Source organism: Stomoxys calcitrans, chromosome 3 (assembly GCF_963082655.1).
Source record: "Stomoxys calcitrans chromosome 3, idStoCalc2.1, whole genome shotgun sequence".
Lineage (NCBI taxonomy): Eukaryota > Metazoa > Arthropoda > Insecta > Diptera > Muscidae > Stomoxys > Stomoxys calcitrans.
This window is the reverse complement of record NC_081554.1, coordinates 191,960,164-191,983,602: the sequence shown is the minus strand read 5'-3', so window position 1 is coordinate 191,983,602 and position 23,439 is coordinate 191,960,164. Positions and strand designations below refer to the sequence as shown.

The following is a 23,439-nucleotide window of genomic DNA, read 5'->3' as shown; positions in this document are numbered from 1 at the left end:
GGATCTTAATGCAATGCAACTGACTATTTTAAATTTCAGCAAAATCGCATAAAAATACACTTTTAACGGGCTTAAGACCGAAAATTGCAAGATCGGTCTATATGGCAGTTAAACCCAAATATTTTTTGAGCTGAACCATATATACGTTAATTAAACTGCAGTTTACTTCACGGCAAAGAAAATAATAAATATTTAGAAAATGCAAGCGACGCAAACAGCATGACTATAAGAGCAGAATTCTGCTTACATCATGTTCTTAGAAATCTCATTTATATATATTCACACGCGCCATCAAACAGTCTATGTGCGAACTTCAAATTCTTTATCTATATATAATTTATCTATGGCTCTGCTTGTTTTGTTTTTGACTCCACTATCATGTTCAACTCTGTTACTTAGATGGTTGTTGTCTATACTATTTCATCAATCAGAATGCTATGCTTATTAAACACATCTCATGATTACATTGCAAAGAGGATTGAAGTAACAGAGAAATTTTGGTGTTCTCGAAATTTGACATTAAATGTCAAGCTTATAGGTGTCGGTAATAATTTTATTTTTCTCAAAAGTAAGCAGTATATGCTTACGATGCTCGTTATGACAAGGCAGGTTATTGGCGCCTTTAAATAACCAATGGACATCTTGTTCCCGCGGTGAATGGTCCTTTGGAATGGAACGAACTTGCTCACATACAGGAGCTTCACATGAAAATGTGGCTAAAACAACAATATAATCGGGAGATCGATTTATATGGGAGCTATATCAAAACATGAACGAATATGACCCATTAACAAACCCAATCGACCCACACTAATAAGATGTTTTATTAGTCCAAATTTTAAGCGCCTAGCTTTACTCTTTCGAAAGCTAGCGTGCTTTTGATGGATGGGCCGACATGGCTAAAACGACTTAGAATCTCAGAATGTCAAGACGATCAAGAATATGTATATATTGTTGGATCAATATTTAAATTTGTTATAAACGGAATGACGAAATTAGTATTCCCCTATCCTATGATTAGGTTAGGTTAGGTAAGGGTGGTAGTCTTTTGCAGACTCACTTGCATGATGGAGGGTATAATAAAATAAACAAATTTTAAATTTATTACATGATTTTTTTTAATTAAAAAATTCGAACCATTTTGAATTATATCTTTATGGTATATCTAGAACTATAGACTAAATTTATAATTTACTGAGTCTTAGTTTTAATCACACTATTCAATGGTGGTAATTTTTATGCATGCATTTTTCATACCCTTAACTGAATACTCCTTTTAACTGAAAGTCTTAATTATGCTACGCATTTTATGAAGCAATGATTTTAAAGGACCCCATGAGGATAAGCACAGGGTCATTAGTGTCAAAACCTTCATAAGGATGGTAAAATCATTGGAGGGACTTTTGCGTGAAAAGAACCCAGTGTTATAGCCATAAAAATGGGCCACCAAAGCCACTGCAAATGTTGCAATACCCAAAACATTGTGGAATGTTTTGTTCAAAAGTGGACTTAGGAATTTTTTAACACGCACTGAATACAAGGCAGCCAGTCCAGACAACATGCTGATGCAGCAAAGTATAAAGGCAGCAAACCCTGAAATAAAAGTTTAGTTTTAGAGAGAATAGCCAGAATTTGAAAGTAACAATGGCTTACCCAGTTTGCCATGAGTCGATTGCAATAGAAAACCTTTTTGTATACATTTGATGAGCACACCCGCAATGCCACAAGCACCACCTAAAGACTGTAGCATCCAGTGCATAGTGGTTTTTGTAGTCCTGCGATAGTTGAATGTCAGCACATTGTGATTGTAGTGGCACATTATGGCTTCGGCCATAAGAAAGGAAAACTAAAGACAGGTGAAATAATAATAAAATATATATGTTGATTACTTTTAACTCGACCTTATTTATTCAATATTGTTGTTTTTATTTCAAGCTCGAGGTCTTTCTGGTTTTTCTCTTTTCTTTATTATTTATGCATCAATATTTCGCATTTCAATGAAATGCATTTTCAGGAATGATCTACAACAAATTAAATTCATTTTTAAAACTATTGACATCACTGTTTCTCTTTTTACAAAATCGCACACAAAGCCACAAACACAATTTACTGACATAAAGACGAAATTAGATAATATGGAGAAATCGAATGTAGTATACCAGATCAAATGCAATGGAGATAAACTACCGGATGCCAAAATTATTTATCGGAACCACCAAAAATAAAAACTAGACTGGCAGGACATAAATCTAACATTAAATTAAGGAGTAGAAAGAAACACACATCAAAACAACGGCATTAGCAGATAACTGTGCAAGAGAACACCATGAGCCAGACTTAGAGAGAGTAAAAAAAATAGATAACGAGATAAATTACAACAAGAAACTAACGCTAGAAACGCTACACATCATCAACACGACAACAACAAGACGCATGAATTACAAAGCAGACACAGCGGGATGTGCGAGCAACTACATATAGACTGTTGGTACAGCGAGTGAATAACGTCCAATAAGAAAAACTACAAAACAGTAGCAAAGCAGACAAGGACTGTTGAAGATGGTCGCATAACTATAAGGTTATTGTTTGTGTTTTGTTTCTCATTTAGATATGTAAGTTTAATAAAAACAAAAAATAGAAACAGTGATGTCAATAGTTTAAAAATAAATTTAATTTGTTGTAGATCATATCTTGAGAATGCATTTCATCGAAATTCGATGCATAAATAATAAAGAAAAGAGAAAAACCAGAATGACCTCGAGCTTGAATTAAAAACAACAATATTGAATAAAATATATATAATATATTTTTAATCAAATTGTTAAGGCACACCCTAATATTTGTATATATTTTGGCTGTTAGATTTCAACGTCTTTCGTTTATTATCTTAAGTGATAAGCAAAAGATTTGAAAACCTAGATTTCAAAACATTGGAGTGGTGTGTAAAACACGCAAATTCGCACATCCCCAAATACGTGATAGCTTATAGTGTGAACCTGCATCAAATCATAGCATACAATTAATTATCTAGTCATGAAAATCAATAGATATTGAATTTGAGTTGACTAATAAGTAAACGCTTGCCTCAACACGATTTGCATATAGTCTGGTCAAGTGTTCTATGCCATTCGAAAGCAATGGATGGCCCCGTCCATAGAAAAAAAGGGCATTTACCATATCTTTATTTGTTTGAAGATACTTTGCCAAGTTAAAAAATTTATTTCGGCTTGAGTATAACCTGTACCGTATAGCATGCAACTTTGGGAGGTTTGAAGTACGGGGGTGGCTAAACGCATGACCGAAAAGTTGTTTTCTGGTCAGAAAAACCTAACAAACCAACTCGCGCGAATGGGTTTTAGAAAGAAACAGATAAGGACGGACTAAAGTGGGGCGAAGCCGACCTTTTGATACCCTACACCACATTGGATATGCAGGCTAAGCGGTTGAACTCGCACGAATGGGATTTAGTAAGAAACAAGTAAGGACGGGCTAAAGTCAGGCGAAGCCGACCTTTTGATATCCTACATCACATTGGATATGCAGGCTAAGTCGTCAAATTAAAAATTTGCTTAAATTTGATATGTATAATTTTAAAAAAATAGGCTTTAGAATAGGCTTTAAAAGTGCCCTACAGGAAATGTGTAGTCAATTGTCCCAAATATACCGGTCCTAAACTGGATAACTAGTTAGCTGTCACAGCACTATCCTTAAGGGAGTGAACAGTTTCAATTGTCATAACTTATGATTGTGAAATATTTATACACACCACCGAAGGATGGGGGTATATTCATTTTGTCTTTCCGTTTGCAACACATCGAAATATTCATTTTCGATCCTATAAAGTCTGTTGAAATCACGCTACAGTCTTAAAAAATAGATATATTGATCTGAAACTTTGCACAGATTTTTTTTTGTTCATAAGCAGGCACTTTTGTTGTCGGATATTGCCGAAATTTAGGCCAGTGAGTTGTGTAAGACTCTTCGACATTTTTCTTAAGCCGATATCTCGATTTAAAGTCTTGGCCCATTTATAATCCGATTTCACTGAAATTTGACACAGTGATTTAGGTTAGGCTTCTCGACATCCGTGTCGTATTGGTTCAGATCGGTTTATTTTTAGATATAGCTACTAAAAAGACCAATGTTTTGTTATACACAATTGAACAATGACTTGTACTTATTAGTGTTTGGTCCAAATCGGAATATATTCCGATATAGCTGCTATGGGGCATTATGTATGCATTTTGACGAAACGTGATTTATACAATTACCCGAGGTGATGTGTATCCAAAGTTCGAAACTTAACGCCTTTTTACTTGTTTAAAAAGTCACTTTGTTATTGTTAACAATTGCTTATCCGTTAAATATATTTGCTAACTAATGTTATCTCCGTTAAAAGTATTTATCCAGTGACAGGTTTGGGACTTTTCCCGTAAGTTGAAAATCGGGAAACGCATATATATGGGAGCTATATCTAAAACTTAAAAAAATCTCTATGAAATTCAGAAACCTTTGTACCAAATTTTGTAATAATCTGTTAACAAATTACTAAATTATTGAGTGTTATTCAAAATCGGACGAAAATATATATGGGAGCTATATCTAAATCTGTCAGTCATAAGGGAATCCTTTGTGTCGATTTTCGTGTGAATCGGCTAACAAACGACCAAATTATTGCAATACTAGTCGAAATCGGACGAACATATGTATGGAAGCTATATCTAAATCTGTACCGACTCCTATGAAATTCACCAATAATGTCGAGGCTTATAAGAGAATCCCTCGTGCAAAGTTTCGTGAGAATCGGTTTACAAATGACGATTAATTGCAATTTAAGTCCAAATAGGACGAACATATATACGGAAGCTATATCGAAATCTGAACCGATTTTTCCCAATTTCAATAGGTTTTGTCTCTAAGCCCAAGAAAATGATTGTGCCAAAAGTGAAGACCATCGGATAAAAATCGCGATCTGTACTTTGTACGCCAATTAACATGGGCAGACGGACATACCCAAATCGTATCAGAAAGTGATTCTGAATCGATCGGTATATTTATCAATGGGTCTATCTCTCTTCCTTCTGGGTGTCACAAACAATTTCACTAAGTTATAATACCCTGCACCACAGTAGTGGTGTAGACAGTAAGAATGCAAATTTTGCCCATGAACATTCCAGTAAGGAACAGAGGCCAACTTCTCACATATCAATGAGTGCAGTCCGATTCAAGTTTAAGCTCAATGATAAGTCCGAACGGCGTGCCGCAGTACGACACCTCTTTGGAGAGAAGTTTTACATGGCATAGTACCTCACAAATGTTGCCAGCATTAGGAGGGAAAACCACCGCAGAAAATTTTTTCTGTTGGTCTCGCCAGGATTCGAACTCAGGCGTTCAGCGTCATAGGCGGACATGGTAACCTCTGCGCTACGATCGCCTCCAATAAACCAGTAAGGAAAGGCAAAAGTCGGGCGGAACCGACTGTATAATACCCTACACCTACCCCATAAGTACAAAGTTTGAGCTACATCTTATTCTGAACTAATTTTGATGGACCTCGCCGGATGTTTTTAGATGAATTATTACACAAATACCCAAAATCTGACGATCATATATAAGAGAGCTATATCTAAATCTCGTTGTGAGTTGTGCGAAATTTTGCCAAGATTGGCCAATAAATGCGCTCGCTCTGGAAGTAAAAATAGGGCGATATACATATATGGCAGCTATACCTAAATCTGAACCGATTTCTATGAAATGTCGAGTCACAATATAATCCTTCTGCCAAATTTCGAGAGAATAGGTTAACAAATGAGCAGTTTATTGCAATATTTCTCAAAATCGGACAAACATAAATATGGGAGCTACATCCGAATCGAATTTGACCAAACTCTATAGATATTGTAGTAGTCGCCGGGGAAACCGTTGTACAAAATTTCACACACCATGTCGACTTCTCCCAGTGCTCACGTTAAAGTCCTAACGTTGCAATGACCAGTCAGAACTCCCATAGGCAGTCTGAAGATATGCATCTTCAGCCCCAGAATAAGCGATCTTCTGTTTGGCGAAATACTCCGCCACACTGCAACCCACACCACCAGTCCAAACTTTGTACACGCGGTCATCGTAGACAACGTCCAACCTACCAAGAAACTTGCATAGAAGAGGGCTCACTGATTTCAGCTAGTAGTTTTCCATGTTCCCCGACACCCCTTGACGGCCCGGGACGCAACGGAGTCTGACAGATTTCCCATGGTTCGAGTAGCACCTTGCATCTTTAAACCAGTCCCGACCTTACGTGGGACATAAACAAGGCTTTACCACAGACGAAAACCCAGCAAAAGAGATCTTTCATTACACCAGTCATCATGTTGAAAATGTTGTCCCAACCGCCAATAAGGAGCATAAATGAGAAAATTTGACAAACTCATGAGGCTCAGGTTTATTTATAGACCACATTTGGTGAGGATGGGGTTCAATAGATGGATAACTTGGTTTGTTCAAATTCGGATCAACAGGTATACTGACATTTAACCTTGTGGAAGCATTTCCTCGATCTGCGACATATTGCAAATTTACGTCTTGTGGGTCTTCTCATATAAATATGAATTTGAGGCGGCTCGTGCGGTTTAAATTGGAGCCGCCGACCTGATCAAAAAAATATGGATAAATACGCTTTAGGTCGTTGAACAAATTTGAACAATAAATTCTGGACAACAAACGAACTATAAATTTGTGAAAATACAAATTTGATGCAGCCGCCGTTGCCAAATGGGATTTTGACTAAGCCGTCGCAGCCGACGAAAAGCTTTCAGCTTCGTTCACTGGCGATATCACACGTAAAGACATGACATTATTACAATTTTTTCTCGCGAAGTCAACGCGTGTTGGTTATGCGTGTGTATTATAGTTAAGGACCATAACAAACACAAGCAACGAAAAATGGCGCGAACTAGTAACATACTCAAAATCAGAGTTGCACTAATTACTGATTTTGTTGTTGGGCAACTACCACTGCCTGTAAATGAATATATCTTGTGTAAAGGCCAAAAAAGAATGAGCGCGCTGAGCTTTTGTTATTGAGCGTTGCAAAAATGCAACTCTGCACACAAATTCCACAAAAGCAACGCCGAAAAAAATTCAACTTAGACGCTTTAAAACGAGCGCCATTCTGTACTGCCACATGTAAGTAGTGTTTTTTGTCGTCAAAGTTATAAAATGTTTAACTTTTTTAGTTGATTTTTGAAATCTTTTTGCAAAGATGCCTTTTTCAACGCGAAGCTCCAAAACAGAATGAGCGAGTTGAGCTTTGTTATTGGGGGTCAGAGTTGCAAAAATGCAACTCTGCACACAAAAGCAACGCGGAAAAGTAAAAAAAATTTTAACTTTGACGCTTGAAAACGGCCGTCATTCTGTGTTGTTACACGTAAGTAGTGTTTTTTTTTCGTCAAAGTTAACATTTTTTTAACTTTTGTGAGTTGATTTTTTTTTGCAGAGTTGCATTTTTCATCGCGACGCTCTTCAACGCGCTCATTCTGTTTAAGGTCAAAACAGAATGACCGCGTGGAGCTTTGTTTTTAAGCGTCACGTTTAAAAAATTCAACTCTGCACACAAATTCCACAAAATCAATGCGGAAAAATTAAAAATTGTTCATCTTTGACGCTTGAAAGAGAGCGTCACTCTGTGTTGCCACACGTGAAGTAGTGTTTTTGGTCGGAAAATACCTGAGGCTTCTAAAGGCTATTTTAACTATATGGCCAATATTAGGTGTTATTGTTAGAGACAAACGTGTAATTCATAGCCATATCGGCAAAAATTTAGGCACTTAGTCTCTCAAAGCGGATATTTCGGGATGTAAATCTTCATTCCCATACCAAATATTAGCTAAATCGGCAGCAAACTGAGTCTTCTAGAAGATCAACAAGTCTAATTGGGTGTATTGTTTATATTAGGGCTATATCTATGTGTAGACTCATATGACCCTGTTTTGGTGTATGGTATGACCCTTACTGTTGTTAAGGCTGAAATGTTCCATGCTGAATGCTGTTATAATTTTAAACATACATTGAATCGGTTCACAAATTGATGTAGCCCCAATCAAGCAACTCTTTCTCTCTAAAAAAAAACACCCTACACTTCTGAAAAGAGCAAACCGGCTTAAAAAAGCAATGTTGACTTAATTTTTTCTTAATAACTGTTGAACACTTATCTCTGTTCTTATTACATATATTTTATTGAGACAGGTATTTTGGTAGGTTATCGTTGAATTGTTCACATACTCACCCCAATTGTTACCAGCCATGCATGAAGAGCTGTTCCCGCTAAACCCATGCGCAAGCACATCCAACTCATATAGATGGTCACGAAGCCAATGCAAATTTGATTGATGACATTTAGCAGATATTCAATGCGTTGTCCAATCTGTTGAGCCTCATTTTTGGACATGGTGTCTACGGTCATTTTAGAAAATCGAGACGACATTGAAGATTTGGCATATAAATTCGTAGTCGAGGTATAGGGCAGACTTTGATATACGCCCACAATGTTATCCTCAATACTGGCACTGTCCGTATCCAAGGTATTGTTGTCGATGGATATTTTCAACGTTGTGCTGCCGTAGTCGGTCCGTATGGTACTGCTGGACGTTGTGGTGGTATTGCGAGATGTCATTTTTTCGTTGGTTTTTTTTCCGGCTCGTCACAGAGTAAAGCAGTGAGATGGTGTTGTTATATTTTTCTCTTGTTTGTTGTTATTTTTAATTGTTTAAGTGTATTTTAAAGTTGCCTTTTGTTGGTAAGTGTTTTGTTTTTTTTTTTAATTTTGCCTGTATATTCTTATCTCCGAATATGTGTCGTATCTTCTTGTGGCATTTGAAAGTTTCATAAGCCTTTTCCGTTGCCTCTCAAAAGCTGGGGGATGAAAATTTTAGGAATTTTGTTTCAAATGAAAACAAAAAAAAAACAAAAACAATAAATTAATTGATAAGAATACACAAAATGTTTGTAAATTTTAATGTTTTTTCGATTTCATTCATAATATAACTACCTACTCATACATGGTCAATACAAAGTATAATTTTTAATAAAATTAAAAAAAGCGATAACCCAAAAAAAGTAAAAAAATAAACTAAATATAACAATATGGTCCGATTCGAAATAAAATAGGGAGATCGGTTTATAGAGGAACTGTATCATGCTATAGACCGACTCAGACCATATTTGACATGTATGCCAAATCGGATAATAATTGCGCCCTCTAGTGGCTCAAGAAGTCAAGATTCAAGATCGGTTTATATGGCACCAACATCAGGTTATGAACCGATTTGAACCATACTTAGCACAGTTGTTGGAAGCCATAAAGAAACACTTCATGGAAAATTTCAGCCAAATCGCATAGGAATGGCGCCCTTAAGAGGCTTAAGAAGTCAAGGCCCATTTCCCTTTAGAACGCATAGTTTAGGGGATAAGTCGTTTTAAGTTTGCCAAGTTAAATTTCGATTTTCAATGAACTTTTGAAATTTTTAAGGTGTCCTAGAGGGAAGGACACATAGTTTAGGAGATACAGCAATTTTATGGACTGGGACCGATTTCATCCATACTTAGCACAGTCAGTGGAAGTCAAAACAAATCATGCAAAATTGCATCCAAATTGAATATGAATTTCACCCTCTAGTGGCTCAAGAAGTCATGACCCAATATCGGATTATATGGTAGCTATATCGAAATATTGACCCATATGGCCAATTTACAATCCCAACCGACCTGCACTAAGAAGGAGAGTTTGTGCAAAATTTCAAGCGCCTAGCTGTACTTCTTTGAAAGTTAGATGGACGGATATGGCTAGATCGACTTAAATTGAAGATCAAGAAAATATATACTTTATGGGGTCTTAGACGAATATTTCGAGGAGTTACAAACAGAAATAAGTATAGCCCCATCCTATGGTGGAGTGTATAAAACTGCACTTTGTAGGGCGCACCCCCGATTTGTTCACTTTTTGCAAAAAGTAGAGTGAGTGAATATGATATTAAAAATTGGATCGAAGTATCTAGGGAGCTGAATGAATTATTTAAAAGACGCAATCAGTTTGAATGCTATAACAACACTGTCTTTATTTCATTTCATTACATTCTTCTTTTACAAATTTTACTAGACTACTTATTATCCAAAATCCTGCTAATGAAAGCACAGCAGAGCGGGCCGGGTACGGCTAGTGTTACATAAAAATCACATGGGCAAAAAGATGTGCAGACAGATGGACATGGTTAAATCAAATCAGAATAGTTCTATCTCCTCTACTTTTAAATGCAACATACAAATTTACTAAGTTATACCGCAGCAGTGTTGTGGAGCATAATCCTTGCATTTCTCATCATTTACTAATATTAGCTGGATCTCCATTCACTTTAATTATAGCACTCTTCAGAGTAATAGTCATTTGACTTCCACTGTTTTAGGAACAATTTTTCAAGATAACATTCCGAGGGAAAAACCCATTCAAATGTCATTCATGTGAATTTTATTTTTAGTTTTATTTTATTATTCTAAATTTATTTTTGTACTTATCACGTTACTGTCTTGTGATCAAAGTGTTATCACCCATTAAATGAATGATGCACGCCTGTCAATTTAAAAATTCACTAGGCTTAAGAGCGCAGTTTTTTGTATGCCAATGATAAAAAATATAGTTGTTTATAAATCTATCAATAAATTCTCCTTTCTATTCTTTAATCAATGATTTCAACACTTTTTCTAGCACTATTAGTGCGAAACGCTTAATATGTCTTTTAGCTGTCTACTGATATCTAGTTTTCTTTAGGTTTAAGGGAAAACCCATATTAAGATTAGTTTAAAAGCATATTTTAATGCATCAATGATTTTTCAGTACTGAGCTGAGCAACAAGTTGATCCACATTAAAGTGTCTTAGGGAAGCGTCTAATGCGTAGCCGGTAGACAGACTCAGACATATATTGAATTACATTCATTAATGGTATGCGTTTTAGCACTGAGAGAAAAGTATGTATGTGTTTGGAGAAGGAAAGTTTTTAGAATTGATATACCCAGAGAAATCGTTGGTTGGAATTCGATTATAGGTATAAATTGATGATAATTGTAAATAATTTTTAATTGAAAGCACCAAATAAAAGTCATTTTCTTAGTTCAATAGTTAACTTGATTACGATACTATTGAAAGAATTGAAGGAAGATGTTCACAATCAATCTTTTGGTTGTGCCAATCATGTGCATAAAAATAAATTCGTTTTGTCTCTAGTTGTATCAACTTCATATTATTGGAAAATTCCTAACCGAGCACTAAGTGCTAGCTAAACTACGATTTCAGTCACATGCATGCATTTTTTGTTTAAGTTAGTACTTCAACCAATCAGTTATTTTAATCGAATGTGTTATTATACCCTCCACCATAGGATGGGGGTATACTAATTTCGTCATTCCGTTTGTAACAACTCGAAATATGCGTCTAAAACCCCATAAAGTATACATATTCTTGAACATCATGACATTTTAAGTCGAGCTAGCCATGTCCGTCCGTCTGTCTGTCTGTCGAAAGCACGCTAACTTTCGAAGGAGTAAAGCTAGGCGTTTGAAATTTTGCACAAATACTTTTTATTAGTGTAGGTCGGTTGGGATTGTAAATGGGCCAAATCGGTCCATGTTTTAATATAGCTGCCATATAACCGATCGTCGGTCTTGACCTCTTGAGCCTCTAGAGGGCGCAATTCTCGTCCGACTTGACTGAAATTTTGCACTTGGTGTTTTGGTATCACTTCCAACAACTGTTCTAAGTATGATTCAAATCGGTTCATAACCTGGTATAGTTGCCATATAAACCGATCTGCGATCTTGATCTCCCTATTTTGCTTCTTAATACCCTAAAGGGCCCAATTATTATTGGCTGATATTTTACACAAAGACTTTTACTATGGTCTCAAACATTCAGTTCATTTATGGTCCGAATGTACTACAACTTGTTGTCATTTACATTCGGAAAAGCATTTAAGTTATATCTTCTCTGTGTTAAGTATAGTAGTTTCGACACGGATATCGTTTCAAATTTCAGTGAAATCGGACAATAAATGCGTCTTTAATGGGCTTTATCGCGAAATCGGTCTATATGGCGGCTATATTCAAATCTGGACCGATTTGGACCGAATTGAAGAAGGATGTCGAAGGGCGTAACACAACTCATTGTCCCAAATTTCGGCGACATCAGACAATAAATGCGCCATTTATGGGCCCATAACCTTAAATTGAGAGATCGGTCTATATAGCAGCTATATTTAAATCAGAACCGATCTGGACCAAATTGAAGAGAAATTTCGAAGGGCCCAACATAACTCACTGTCCCAATGCGCCTTTTATGGGCCCAAAATCTTAAATTGAGAGATCGATCGGTCCAAATCCGGACCGATCTTGGCCATATAGACCAATTTCTCGATCGAAATTAAAGATGGTGTCGAAGGTTTTGACACAAATCACTGTCCCAAATTTCGGCGATATCGGACAATAAATGCGCCTTTTATGGGCTCAAAACCTTACATCGAGAGACCAGTCTGTATGGCAGCTATATCCAAATATGGACCGATGTGAGCCAAATTGAAGAAGAACGTCGAAGGGCCCAACACCACTCACTGTCCCAAATTTCGGCGAGATCGGACAATAAATGCGCATTTTATGGGCCTAAGACCCTATCGGCGGATGGGTCTATATGGCAGCTATATCCAAATCTGAACCGATCTAAGCCAAATTGAAGAAGGATATCGAAAGGCCTTACACAACTCACTGTCCTAAATCCCCTAAAGGGATTTTCATGTGTTTCCAAATAATTTGGTACGATTTTTTCCGTGTAGCCTGAAATAACTACAACGCAAAGCATGCCCTATTCCTCCACACGCACAACTGGTATAAAGTCTTTTGTTTACAAAAACAATTTAAAGAATTTTTCATAGTCTGTTTTTATTAACATATAAAATTTCCCTATAAATAATTTCCTTATAGTTAATTACATTAATAAAAAATACTCCCAAAACTAATCATCACTTCCAAACATGGAATACAGCTTGTAGAACAATGATTTCAGTGGACCCCAACATGATAGCACCAATATTAGCAAGTTTATGACTTGTATCAAAATCGTAAAATCATCTGAGGGCGAGGCGTGCTTAAAGAATCCCGTCTCATAGCCATAAAATTGTGTTACCAAAGCCACAGCAAAGGTGCCAATACCCAATAGGTTGTGGAAAGTTTTGGTTATAATAGGACTAAGACATTTTTTTATATTTTTAGCAAAGTAGGTTGCCAAACCAGAAACCAAACTGACACAGCATAAAATGAAAGCAGCAAAACCTAGAATTAAAGGACAATAATTAATGGGCTATCATTCCGATTCTATTCATTCAATATGTCTATTGTTCTTACCCAACTTGGCATGAATACCGTCGAATACAAAATTGTGTTGTATGCATTTTATGAGTGTAGCAGCTATGCCACAACCTCCCCCCAAAATCTGAAGTATCAAATGCAGATGGGTTTTTGTGGATCGACTATAGTTAAAAGTCAAAACATTGTTATTGTAATGACACATTATTGCCTCGGCCATAAGGAAGGAGAACTATAGCAAATCACAAAAGGAAAGGAACGGAGTAAAATATAAAAACTGCGAGTATATTGTATTAATAAAATAGTATTAATAATTTAATATTTTATTATAATGAGGGACAACTTGCTGTAGCTGCTAACATGCCTGCTTGCTGCGCTAAAAGACATCGAAAGTCAAAATTTTTCCAACGGTGTCTACTCCCTTACTTAAACTACATTTGTGTTGATAAACTGCAAAACAATAATCTTAAACCAAGCGGCACTCAATACTTGATAACATATAGGATGCACTTATAAGGTGAGATCATGCGAACAGCTGAGTACATTTCAATTTACGGTATTTGCCACTCAAGGTAGATTTTTGTTGTTGTGCTAACGGAAATAAGATTCGTCCCGTGCGCACATGCATTTGTCTACAACCGTTGTCAATTTTGTCTAGAAGTGTTCTTAATTTTGTCAACGCTAGTTCTCAATTTGGCCAACTTTCGTTCTCAAAATTTGTCTACAACCGTACTAACTTTTATTGACGTTTGTTCTTAAATTTGTCAAAATCCTTTCATACCCACCACCGAGGGATGGGGGTATATTCATTTTTATACCCACCACCAAAGGATGGGGCTATATTCATTTTATCATTCCGTTTGCAACACATCGAAATATCCATTTCCAACCCTATAAAGTATATATATTCTCGATCAGCGAAAAATCTAAGACGATCTAGCCATGTCCGTCCGTCTGTCTGTTACACTCACGCTACAGTCTTTAAAAATAGAGATATTGATCTGAAACTTTGCACAGATTCGTTTTTTGTTCATAAGCAGGTTAAGTTCGAAAATGGTCTATATCGGACTATATCTTGATAAAGCCCCCATATAGACCGATCCGTCGATTTAGGGTATTAGGTCCATAAAAGCCACATTTATTATCCGATTTTGCTGAAATTTGGGACAGTGAGTTGTGTAAGGCCTTTCGATATCCTTCTTCAATTTGGCTTAGATCGGTTCAGATTTGGATATAGCTCCTATATAAACCGATCTCTCAATTTAAGGTTTTGGGCCCATAAAAGGCGCATTTATTGTCCGATGTCACCGAAATTTGGGACAGTGAGTTGTGTAAGGCCTTTCGATATTCTTCTTCAATTTGGCCCAGATCGGTTCAGATTTGGATATAGCTGCCATATAGTCCGATCTCTCGATTTAAGGTTTTGGGTTCATAAAAGGCGCATTTATTGACCGAAATTTGGGACAGTGAGTTGTGTTGGGCCCTTCGACTTTCTTCTTCAATTTGGCTCAGATCGGTCCGTATTTAGATATAGCTGCCATACAGATCGATCTCTCGATGTAAGGTTTTGAGCCTATAAAAGGCACATTTATTGTCCGATGTCACCGAAATTTGGGACAGTGAGTTGTGTTACGCCCTTCGACATCGTTTTTCAATAAGGCCTAGATCGGTCCAGATTTGAGTATACCTGCCATATAGACCGATATCTCAATTTAAGGTTTTAGGCCCATAAAAGGCGCATTTATTGTCCGATGTCGTCTAAACTTGGGACAGCGAGCTAAGTTATGCCCCTCGATATATTTCTGCAATTTGGCCTAGATCGATGAAGATTTGCATACAGCTGCCATATAGAACGAACTCTCGATTTAAGAATTTAAAAAGTGCATTTATTGTTCGATGTCTTGGCCCATAAAAGCCACAATTATTATCGATTTTGCTGAAATTTGGGACAGTGAGTTGTGTAAGGCCCTTCGATATCTTTCTTCCATTTTGGCCCAGATTTGGATATAGCCATTTAGAACGATCTCTCGATTTAAGGTTTTAGGCCCATAAAAGGCGCATTTATTGTCCGATGTTGCCGAAATTTGGGACAGTGAGTTAAGTTAAGGTCCTCGATATACTTCTGGAATATGGCACAGATCGGTCCAGATTTGGATCTAGCTGCCATATAGATCGATCTCCCGATTTAAGGTATTGCGCCCATAAAAGACGCATTTATTGCCCGATTTTGACAGTGAGTTAAGTAAAGCCCCTCGACATACTTCTGCAATATGGCATAGATCGGTCCAAATTTGGATATAGCTGCCATATAGACCGGTCTCTCGATTTAAGGTTTGGGCCTATAAAAGGCACATTTATTGTCCAATTTTGATGAAATTTGGGACAGTGAGATGTGTTAGGCCCCTCGACATCTTTCTTCAATTTGGCACAGATCGGTCCTGATTTGGATATAGCTGCCATATAGAACGATCTCTAGATTTAAGTATTTAAAAAGTGCATTTATTGTTCGATGTCGCCGAAATTTGGGACAGTGAGTTGTGTTAGGCTCTCCGACATTTTTCTGCAACTTGGGCCCATAAAAGCCACATTTATTATCGATTTTGCTGAAATTTGGGACAGTGAGTTGTGTTAGGCCCCTCGACATCTTTCTTCAATTTGGCATAGATCGGTCCTGATTTGGATATAGCTGCCATATAGACCGATCTCTCGATTTAAGGTTTTGGGCCCATAAAAGGCGCATTTATTGTCCGATGTTGCCGAAATTTGGGACAGTGAGTTAAGTTAAGGTCCTCAACATACTTCTGGAATATGGCACAGATCGGTCCAGGTTTGGATATAGCTGCCATATAGATCGATCTCCCGATTTGTGTAATGTAAACTTCAAAACGCCGGTACCTGTGTCTTCTATTTTGACTTCCTCTTTCATAAACCACTCAGTTTTTCTTCAAATAAGTTACAAAATGATGAATTTTCTTCCACTGTATAATTAATCGACATTTTTATAAACACACAAATTTTGCTTATATACTTTGTCAGACTATAACATCTCCACCATTCACCCACCCCTATGGTTGCAAGCCATGCATGAAGAGCTGTTCCTGCTAATCCTGTGCGCAGGCACAGCCAACACATGTAGATTGTCACAAAACCAATACACATTTGGTTTACAATATTGAAGAAATATTCAATACGTTGAACAATAGAAGTTGCCATGCTTTCAGTCATGATGTGCCGGATATAATTTTGCCGAGCTTGTTTTGCACTACCGCTTTACAAATTTACGATACATTGGCCGTTTCATCAAACTGAAGGTCTTATTTATAACTAAATTTTTCAAATAATTTGGATATTTTTTTGCAAGACACTCTTATCTATTGCGAGGGTGCGAAGTAATTCATAGTGCCTAGGATTAATGATATATTGCGTGCACGGTGATAAGAGGAAACGTGTTCAGATACATCATATTTTGTGTTTGTTTAATAATTCCTTATCTCGATCGGATGCCAATTGAGTTAAGTGATATACACGAAAGTACCGAACATTTGCTTATCAACTATGACTAGGACTTTTTTTAAATTTTTGGAAACCTACTAAAAATTGATTTCAAATGCTGAAATGGGATATTTAGTCATAGTATACCACTGTAGAAAAAATAATATTTTTTTTTCAATAATTTGAGATATCATTCTTCAATTTAGCAGGATGATGTCAAAGACACAAATATTCTGCATTGCTTGGCTGAATAAGGTTTTCTATAGAAAATCTTCAATTCAGCTTGGCTGAATTAGGTTTTCTATAGAAAATCTTCAATTCAGCTTGGCTGAATAAAGTTTTCTATAGAAAATCTTCAATTCAACTTGGCTGAATAAGGTTTTCCATAGAAAATCTTCAATTCAGCCTGGCTGAATAAGGTTTTCCATAGAAAATCTTCAATTCAGCCTGGCTGAATAAGGTTTTTCACAGAAAATCTTCAATTCAGCCTGGCTGAATAAGGTTTTTCACAGAAAATCTTCAATTCAGCCTGGCTGAATAAGGTTTTCTATAGAAAATTTTAAGCACATCCTGGCTGAATAAGGTTTTCTATAGAAAATCTTCAATTCGGCATAGCTGAATAAGGTTTTCTATAGAAAATCTTCAATTCAGCCTGGCTGAATAAGGTTTTCTATAGAAAATCTTCAATTCAGCCTGGCTGAATAAGGTTTTCTATAGAAAATCTTTAATTCAGCCTGGCTGAATAAGGTTTTCTATAGAAAATCGTCAATTCAGCCTGGCTGAATAAGGTTTTCTATAGAAAATCTTCATTTCAGCCTGGCTGAATAAGGTTTTCTATAGAAAATCTTCAATTCAGCCTGGCTGAATAAGGTTTTCTATAGAAAATCTTTAATTCAGCCTGGCTGAATAAGGTTTTTCACAGAAAATCTTCAATTCAGCCTGGCTGAATAAGGTTTTTCACAGAAAATCTTCAATTCAGCCTGGCTGAATAAGGTTTTCTATAGAAAATTTTAAGCACATCCTGGCTGAATAAGGTTTTCTATAGAAAATCTTCAATTCGGCATAGCTGAATAAGGTTTTCTATAGAAAATCTTCAATTCAGCCTGGCTGAATAAGGTTTTCTATAGAAAATCTTTAATTCAGCCTGGCTGAATAAGGTTTTCTATAGAAAATCGTCAATTCAGCCTGGCTGAATAAGGTTTTCTATAGAAAATCTTCATTTCAGCCTGGCTGAATAAGGTTTTCTATAGAAAATCTTCAATTCAGTGTGGCTGAATAGGGTTTTCTATAGAAAATCTTCAATTGAGCGTGGCTGAATAAGGTTTTCTATAGAAAATCTTCAATTCAGCGTGGCTGAATAAGGTTTTCTATAGAAAATCTTCAATTCAGCGTGGCTGAATAAGGTTTTCTATAGAAAATCTTCAATTCAGCCTGGCTGAATAAGGTTTTCTATAGAAAATCTTCAATTCAGCCTGGCTGAATAAGGTTTTCTATAGAAAATCTTCAATTCAGCCTGGCTGAATAAGGTTTTCTATAGAAAATCTTAAATTCAGCCAGGCTGAATAAGGTTTTCTATAGAAAATCTTCATTTCAGCCTGGCTGAATAAGGTTTTCTATAGAAAATCTTCATTTCAGCCTGGCTGAATAAGGTTTTCTATAGAAAATCTTCAATTCAGCCTGGCTGAATAAGGTTTTCTATAGAAAATCTTCAATTCAGCCTGGCTGAATAAGGTTTTCTATAGAAAATCTTCAATTCAGCCTGGCTGAATAAAGTTTTCTATAGAAAATCTTCAATTCAGCCTGGCTGAATAAGGTTTTCTATAGAAAATCTTCAATTCAGCCTGGCTGAATAAGGTTTTCTATAGAAAATCTTCAATTCAGCCTGGCTGAATAAGGTTTTCTATAGAAAATCTTCAATTCAGCCTGGCTGAATAAGGTTTTCTATAGAAAATCTTCAATTCAGCCTGGCTGAATAAGGTTTTCTATAGAAAATCTTCAATTCAGCCTGGCTGAATAAGGTTTTCTATAGAAAATCTTCAATTCAGCCTGGCTGAATAAGGTTTTCTATAGAAAATCTTCAATTCAGCCTGGCTGAATAAGGTTTTCTATAGAAAATCTTCAATTCAGCCTGGCTGAATAAGGTTTTCTATAGAAAATCTTCAATTCAGCCTGGCTGAATAAGGTTTTCTATAGAAAATCTTCAATTCAGCCTGGCTGAATAAGGTTTTCTATAGAAAATCTTCAATTCAGCCTGGCTGAATAAGGTTTTCTATAGAAAATCTTCAATTCAGCCTGGCTGAATAAGGTTTTGTATAGAAAATATTCAATTCAGCCTGGCTGAATAAGAAAACCTTATTCAGCCAGGCTGAATTGAAGATTTTCTGAATAAGGTTTTCTATAGAAAATCTTCAACTTTTTGAACTTCTAATCAATAGCTAACGCATTCCGTACATATAAATATACATTTGTGACCATTTTAGACTTAAATTTTTTGTTTAAAAGCATAAATATGATTTTACTAGATGGTTTGTGTTAGAAAATTTGATAAAATTGAGTTCCAAAACTCAAAAAAAGGTGAAATATACAACTTCTTAAAGTATTTATGACATTTTACCATCGGAAAACAGCAGAAAATGTTTGCCGTTTTTGCAAGAAATTGTTGCTATCTGATTTCCAGCGGACTATATGTTGTTGCTCGACAATTTAGTTGATTTTACTACAATATTTCTCTAAGTGTATTTTTTTTTGCTATGTTGTACACAAACCTTTGAAGCTAAGATGCAACCATGAAGTTAAGATTACAAATATAAGGAAATTTTTGTTTTGTGTATTGTAAAAGCAGTAAAGAAGGGCAAAAGTCGGGCGGTGCGGTGCCGACTGTATAATACCCTACACCTACCCTATAAGTACAATGTGGGAGCTATATCCATTCTGAACCAATTTTGATGGACCTCGGCAGATGTTTTCAGATGGGTAATTAAATAATCCGTATCAAATTTCGAGCAAATATGTTCAAAACTGTAATAACTACGGTTGACAAATGACAACATTAATGCAAATTACCCAAAATTTGATAATGTGATACACCCATAGAAAAAATTGAGCACGGCGTTGACAAAGTGGCCACATTTGTTCATAAAAGTGAATCAACACACAGATGTTATTAGATCAACAACAAATATTTATAACCCAACAACAGTTATGTTGAACAAAACGTCCACAGGCGTTCACCATCTGACAACCTCTAGTGCCCAGTTCATTTAAAGATTACAAAAAGATTTTGTATGCCAATGAGTATCGAACCTGTGTTCCATCAATCTCATTGTGTGTTTACAAACGCCTTACCACATTGCACCACGACCGGCTACACATATACATTTTAAGAGTCATTTAAACTTAAGGTTGGTATACATACACGTTTCGAAGGGATGATGTCGACAACGGTCATTGCATGAATCAACAACCCTTGTTCACAAAATCATTCACGCTTGTTGACAATATTTCCAACAACGCCCGTGTATGTTAAAGACAACGTTGATTTTGCAACATATTTTTCCTATCTGTGTACTCGTCGAGAAAAGCGTTGTGCAAAATTTTGGCAAGATTGGTCAAAAAATGCTCTTTCAGTGGCTCCAGAAGTGAAAATCGGGCGATGTACATATATGACAGCCATATCTAAATATGAGCCGATTTCCATGAAATTCGCCGGTAATGTCGAGAGTCATAAGAAAACCCTTCCTGGCAAATTTCGTGAAAATCGGATAACAAATTACCATTTTATAGCAGTATTACTGCAAATCGGACGAATATATATATATGAGCTATATCCAAATCTGAATCGATTTTTATGAAATTTCCCCGTAATGTCGAGAGTCATAAGAAAACCCTTCCTGGCAAATTTCGAGAAAATCGGATAACAAATGACCGTTTTATAGCAGTATTACTGCAAATCGGACGAATATATATATATATTGGAGCTATATTCAAATCTGAACCGATTTTTCCAATTTCAAAAGGCTTCGTCTTTAGGCCGAAAAACATTTTCGTACCAAATTTGAAGACAATCGGATTAAAATTGCGACCTGAAGTTTGTACACAAATTAACATGGACGGACATAGCTAAATCGAATCAGAAAGTTATTCTGAGTCGATCAGTACACTTATCAATGGGTCTATCTCTCTTCCTTTTGGGAGTTACAAACTAATTCACTAAGTTATAATACCCTGTACCTCAGTAGAGGTGTAGGGTATAAAAAGGCACAGGGGAGCGTGCCTGGGTGGGCTAGTTTTTATATAGCGCACTTTTTCTAATATTCGTTACACCTCACTTTGACTTTTTTCAAATAAAAACCAAAACAACATTTTGTTTGTTCAGAATTTTCGAGCCTTGCTCATATACATACATATTTTTTGTCTCTTTTCACGTTTACAATATGCACATAACAATTGTTTAAAAATATTTAAATTAAAACAAACAAATGCCGGAATTCAAATCAGCTTTAAACCAGTTTCATGTTATTCATGAAATCGTCAGCAATACGAGTTTGATTCAAAATAAATGCACGTCAAAATCATGACGTTTAAGCGGGGTTTCTTAGTAAAATATTTTGTTAAATAGATCACTCCCGATATTCATATTCTCCAATTGGATTTACTCTTTTTCAAAAGAATTTTGTGTGATAAGACCTTTGCTGGGGCTGGTGTTAGCAAAACCAACCTTTGATTTTATGATTTTAAGTAGAATTCATTTCGTTGCACTTTTATTTCCATTCAATTCACATTCAATTGCAATTATCACCATTAAAAGCCACTAAAAATACACCCTCGTATACGCGAATCTGTTGTAAAACTGTTTTAGAAGTTTGCGAAAAACAGACAAAAAGAGACGATTGTGGTTTGGTATGAGAGAAAAAAAATTTTGAAATACAAAAAAATCCCCTTAACTCTTTGTTTTCGTTTTTGTTTGCATGCCAATCAGAATTATGCAGCAATCTATTGAAATTTTAATAAAGGGCGACACAACATCTGCTTTGGAAAAATTCCAATTGCAGTCCCGCTTAAAGCGACTTCGCCAGTGAGCTAAAGAGCTACCTAAAACTGAAGTTTTCTGGAATGTATCAGACACAATATTATTTTTAGTAACATTTTTCGGATCATATGAAAATCACGAGATTATAAAAAGACATCACACTTTGACTTATGTTTGAAAAATGTAAATTAACGATACTGAGATGCTGACTTAAAAATAAAACCACTCTTGCATTTAAAATTAGATTCGTTGAAAAGTGTAGTTCAGGTACTCGGACATATAGTAATCGCGGTCTTCTGAAGGAAAGGAGAATGTGTAACAATTAAATAATTACTAAGGGAATTAAATTATTTTTGTATTATTTAAAAGGAAAAATGTAGCGATGATTATTTTAAACCCCAGAAAATATGACAGTAGACAATAAAGGCCTGCAAACGCCACATTTGTGTTGTTAGAGCCCTCTATCAAAAAGCCATTTGTTCGTTATAGGATGCTGTCGCATGACATAATTACTAGGTAGTGTACCGTAAACAGCTGAGTACAATTTTTTCTTGCGAAGTGCACTATCTGCCAACGAGTTTTGGTTGTGTTTGTATGTATTATAGTTAAGAACCATCACACACACAAACAACGATTTGGCAGATAGTGGTTCCCTGGACCTAACTCAGACTCACTTAGACGTTTTCGTCCATTGTGATGCCGCAGGAACAGAAGAAGGAAGATGCCTTCTAGTTTATACCTTTGAACCATCCAGGTCGCTTTAAAAAGCCCAAAGAATGTTCGCATCCGCTAAATCAGACAGTTTGTCAAAGAAGTGAAAAACTAATGTGGAACTCCTTCTGACTGCTACTGCTGGACACACACAGAAGGTGTTCTATAGTCTCGTCTTCTTCGATGTCCTCATAGATTCTGCAAAAGTCGTTGCTGGCAACCTTCAGTCTTTCAGCATGTTTTCCGATTAGACAGTGACCTGTCATGACGGACACAATGACTGAGACGTCTATTCCAGCCAATGACAGCAAAGCGGTAGACCTCTTCAAGTCTAGATTAGTTTTGAAATGCTCACAGCTCACTCTTTGTGACCATCTATCATTCGTTGTCCTTCGGGCCTGGTTCTGAAAACTTAGCTTGCATATCGCTAGAGCCATACTTACAAATTCCAGTATGCCTGGAATGTGTAGGGTAGTTTCTAGTCTCGCATGCTCGTTCGCCTTACAATTTCCTTGGAATTCAGAGGTTGGATAAGCCACATGCTAAAAAATAACGGGGTGAACTGTGGGTTTAATTAAATAAACACAAGCCCACCGAAGTACGCTCCGCTCTACCTTCTACAATACACAGAATTCAAATGTACTTATATTTCTAATCTAAACTTTGGAAACTTACCACCTCGAGTATATATGTAAACCACCTTTCGTCAAAGTCCGGTGAAAAATACATATTTTATGCCCCACAGCAGCTAGATCGAAATATGTTCCGATTTGGACCAAAAACTAATAAGTACATTGGTCAATTTTGCATA

At 36.3% G+C, this 23,439-nt stretch overlaps 2 protein-coding genes across 2 annotated transcripts; both read right to left on the bottom strand.

Moving 5' to 3' along the window:
* Positions 1-1,125: 1,125 nt before the first annotated feature.
* On the bottom strand, positions 1,126-21,749 carry LOC106080500 (transmembrane reductase CYB561D2). The gene is made up of 4 exons (XM_013241887.2): positions 21,606-21,749; positions 8,282-8,907; positions 1,654-1,846; positions 1,126-1,593 (listed from the first exon to the last, which is right to left on the bottom strand). The coding sequence occupies exons 2-4, from the start codon at positions 8,666-8,668 to the stop codon at positions 1,277-1,279; spliced, it is 897 nt and encodes a 298-aa protein (XP_013097341.2). The 5' UTR covers positions 8,669-8,907; positions 21,606-21,749; the 3' UTR covers positions 1,126-1,276.
* LOC106080502 (uncharacterized) lies at positions 12,954-16,528 on the bottom strand. The gene is made up of 3 exons (XM_013241888.2): positions 16,460-16,528; positions 13,436-13,628; positions 12,954-13,363 (listed from the first exon to the last, which is right to left on the bottom strand). The coding sequence occupies exons 1-3, from the start codon at positions 16,526-16,528 to the stop codon at positions 13,047-13,049; spliced, it is 579 nt and encodes a 192-aa protein (XP_013097342.2). The 3' UTR covers positions 12,954-13,046.
* Positions 21,750-23,439: the final 1,690 nt, after the last annotated feature.

Bases quoted from the DNA above. Each gene is read 5' to 3' on its own strand.
- LOC106080500 (XM_013241887.2), bottom strand. From the start codon at position 8,668: ATGACATCTCGCAATACCACCACAACGTCCAGCAGTACCATACGGACC. The intron at 1,847-8,281 runs GTGAGTATGTGA...ACCTGTCTTTAG, and splicing joins CATGGCTGGTAACAATTGGG to TTTTCCTTTCTTATGGCCGA. The intron at 1,594-1,653 runs GTAAGCCATTGT...CTTTTATTTCAG, and splicing joins ATCGACTCATGGCAAACTGG to GGTTTGCTGCCTTTATACTT.
- LOC106080502 (XM_013241888.2), bottom strand. From the start codon at position 16,528: ATGTGTTGGCTGTGCCTGCGCACAGGATTAGCAGGAACAGCTCTTCAT. The intron at 13,629-16,459 runs GTGGGTGAATGG...GATTTGCTATAG, and splicing joins CATGGCTTGCAACCATAGGG to TTCTCCTTCCTTATGGCCGA. The intron at 13,364-13,435 runs GTAAGAACAATA...CTTTAATTCTAG, and splicing joins CGGTATTCATGCCAAGTTGG to GTTTTGCTGCTTTCATTTTA.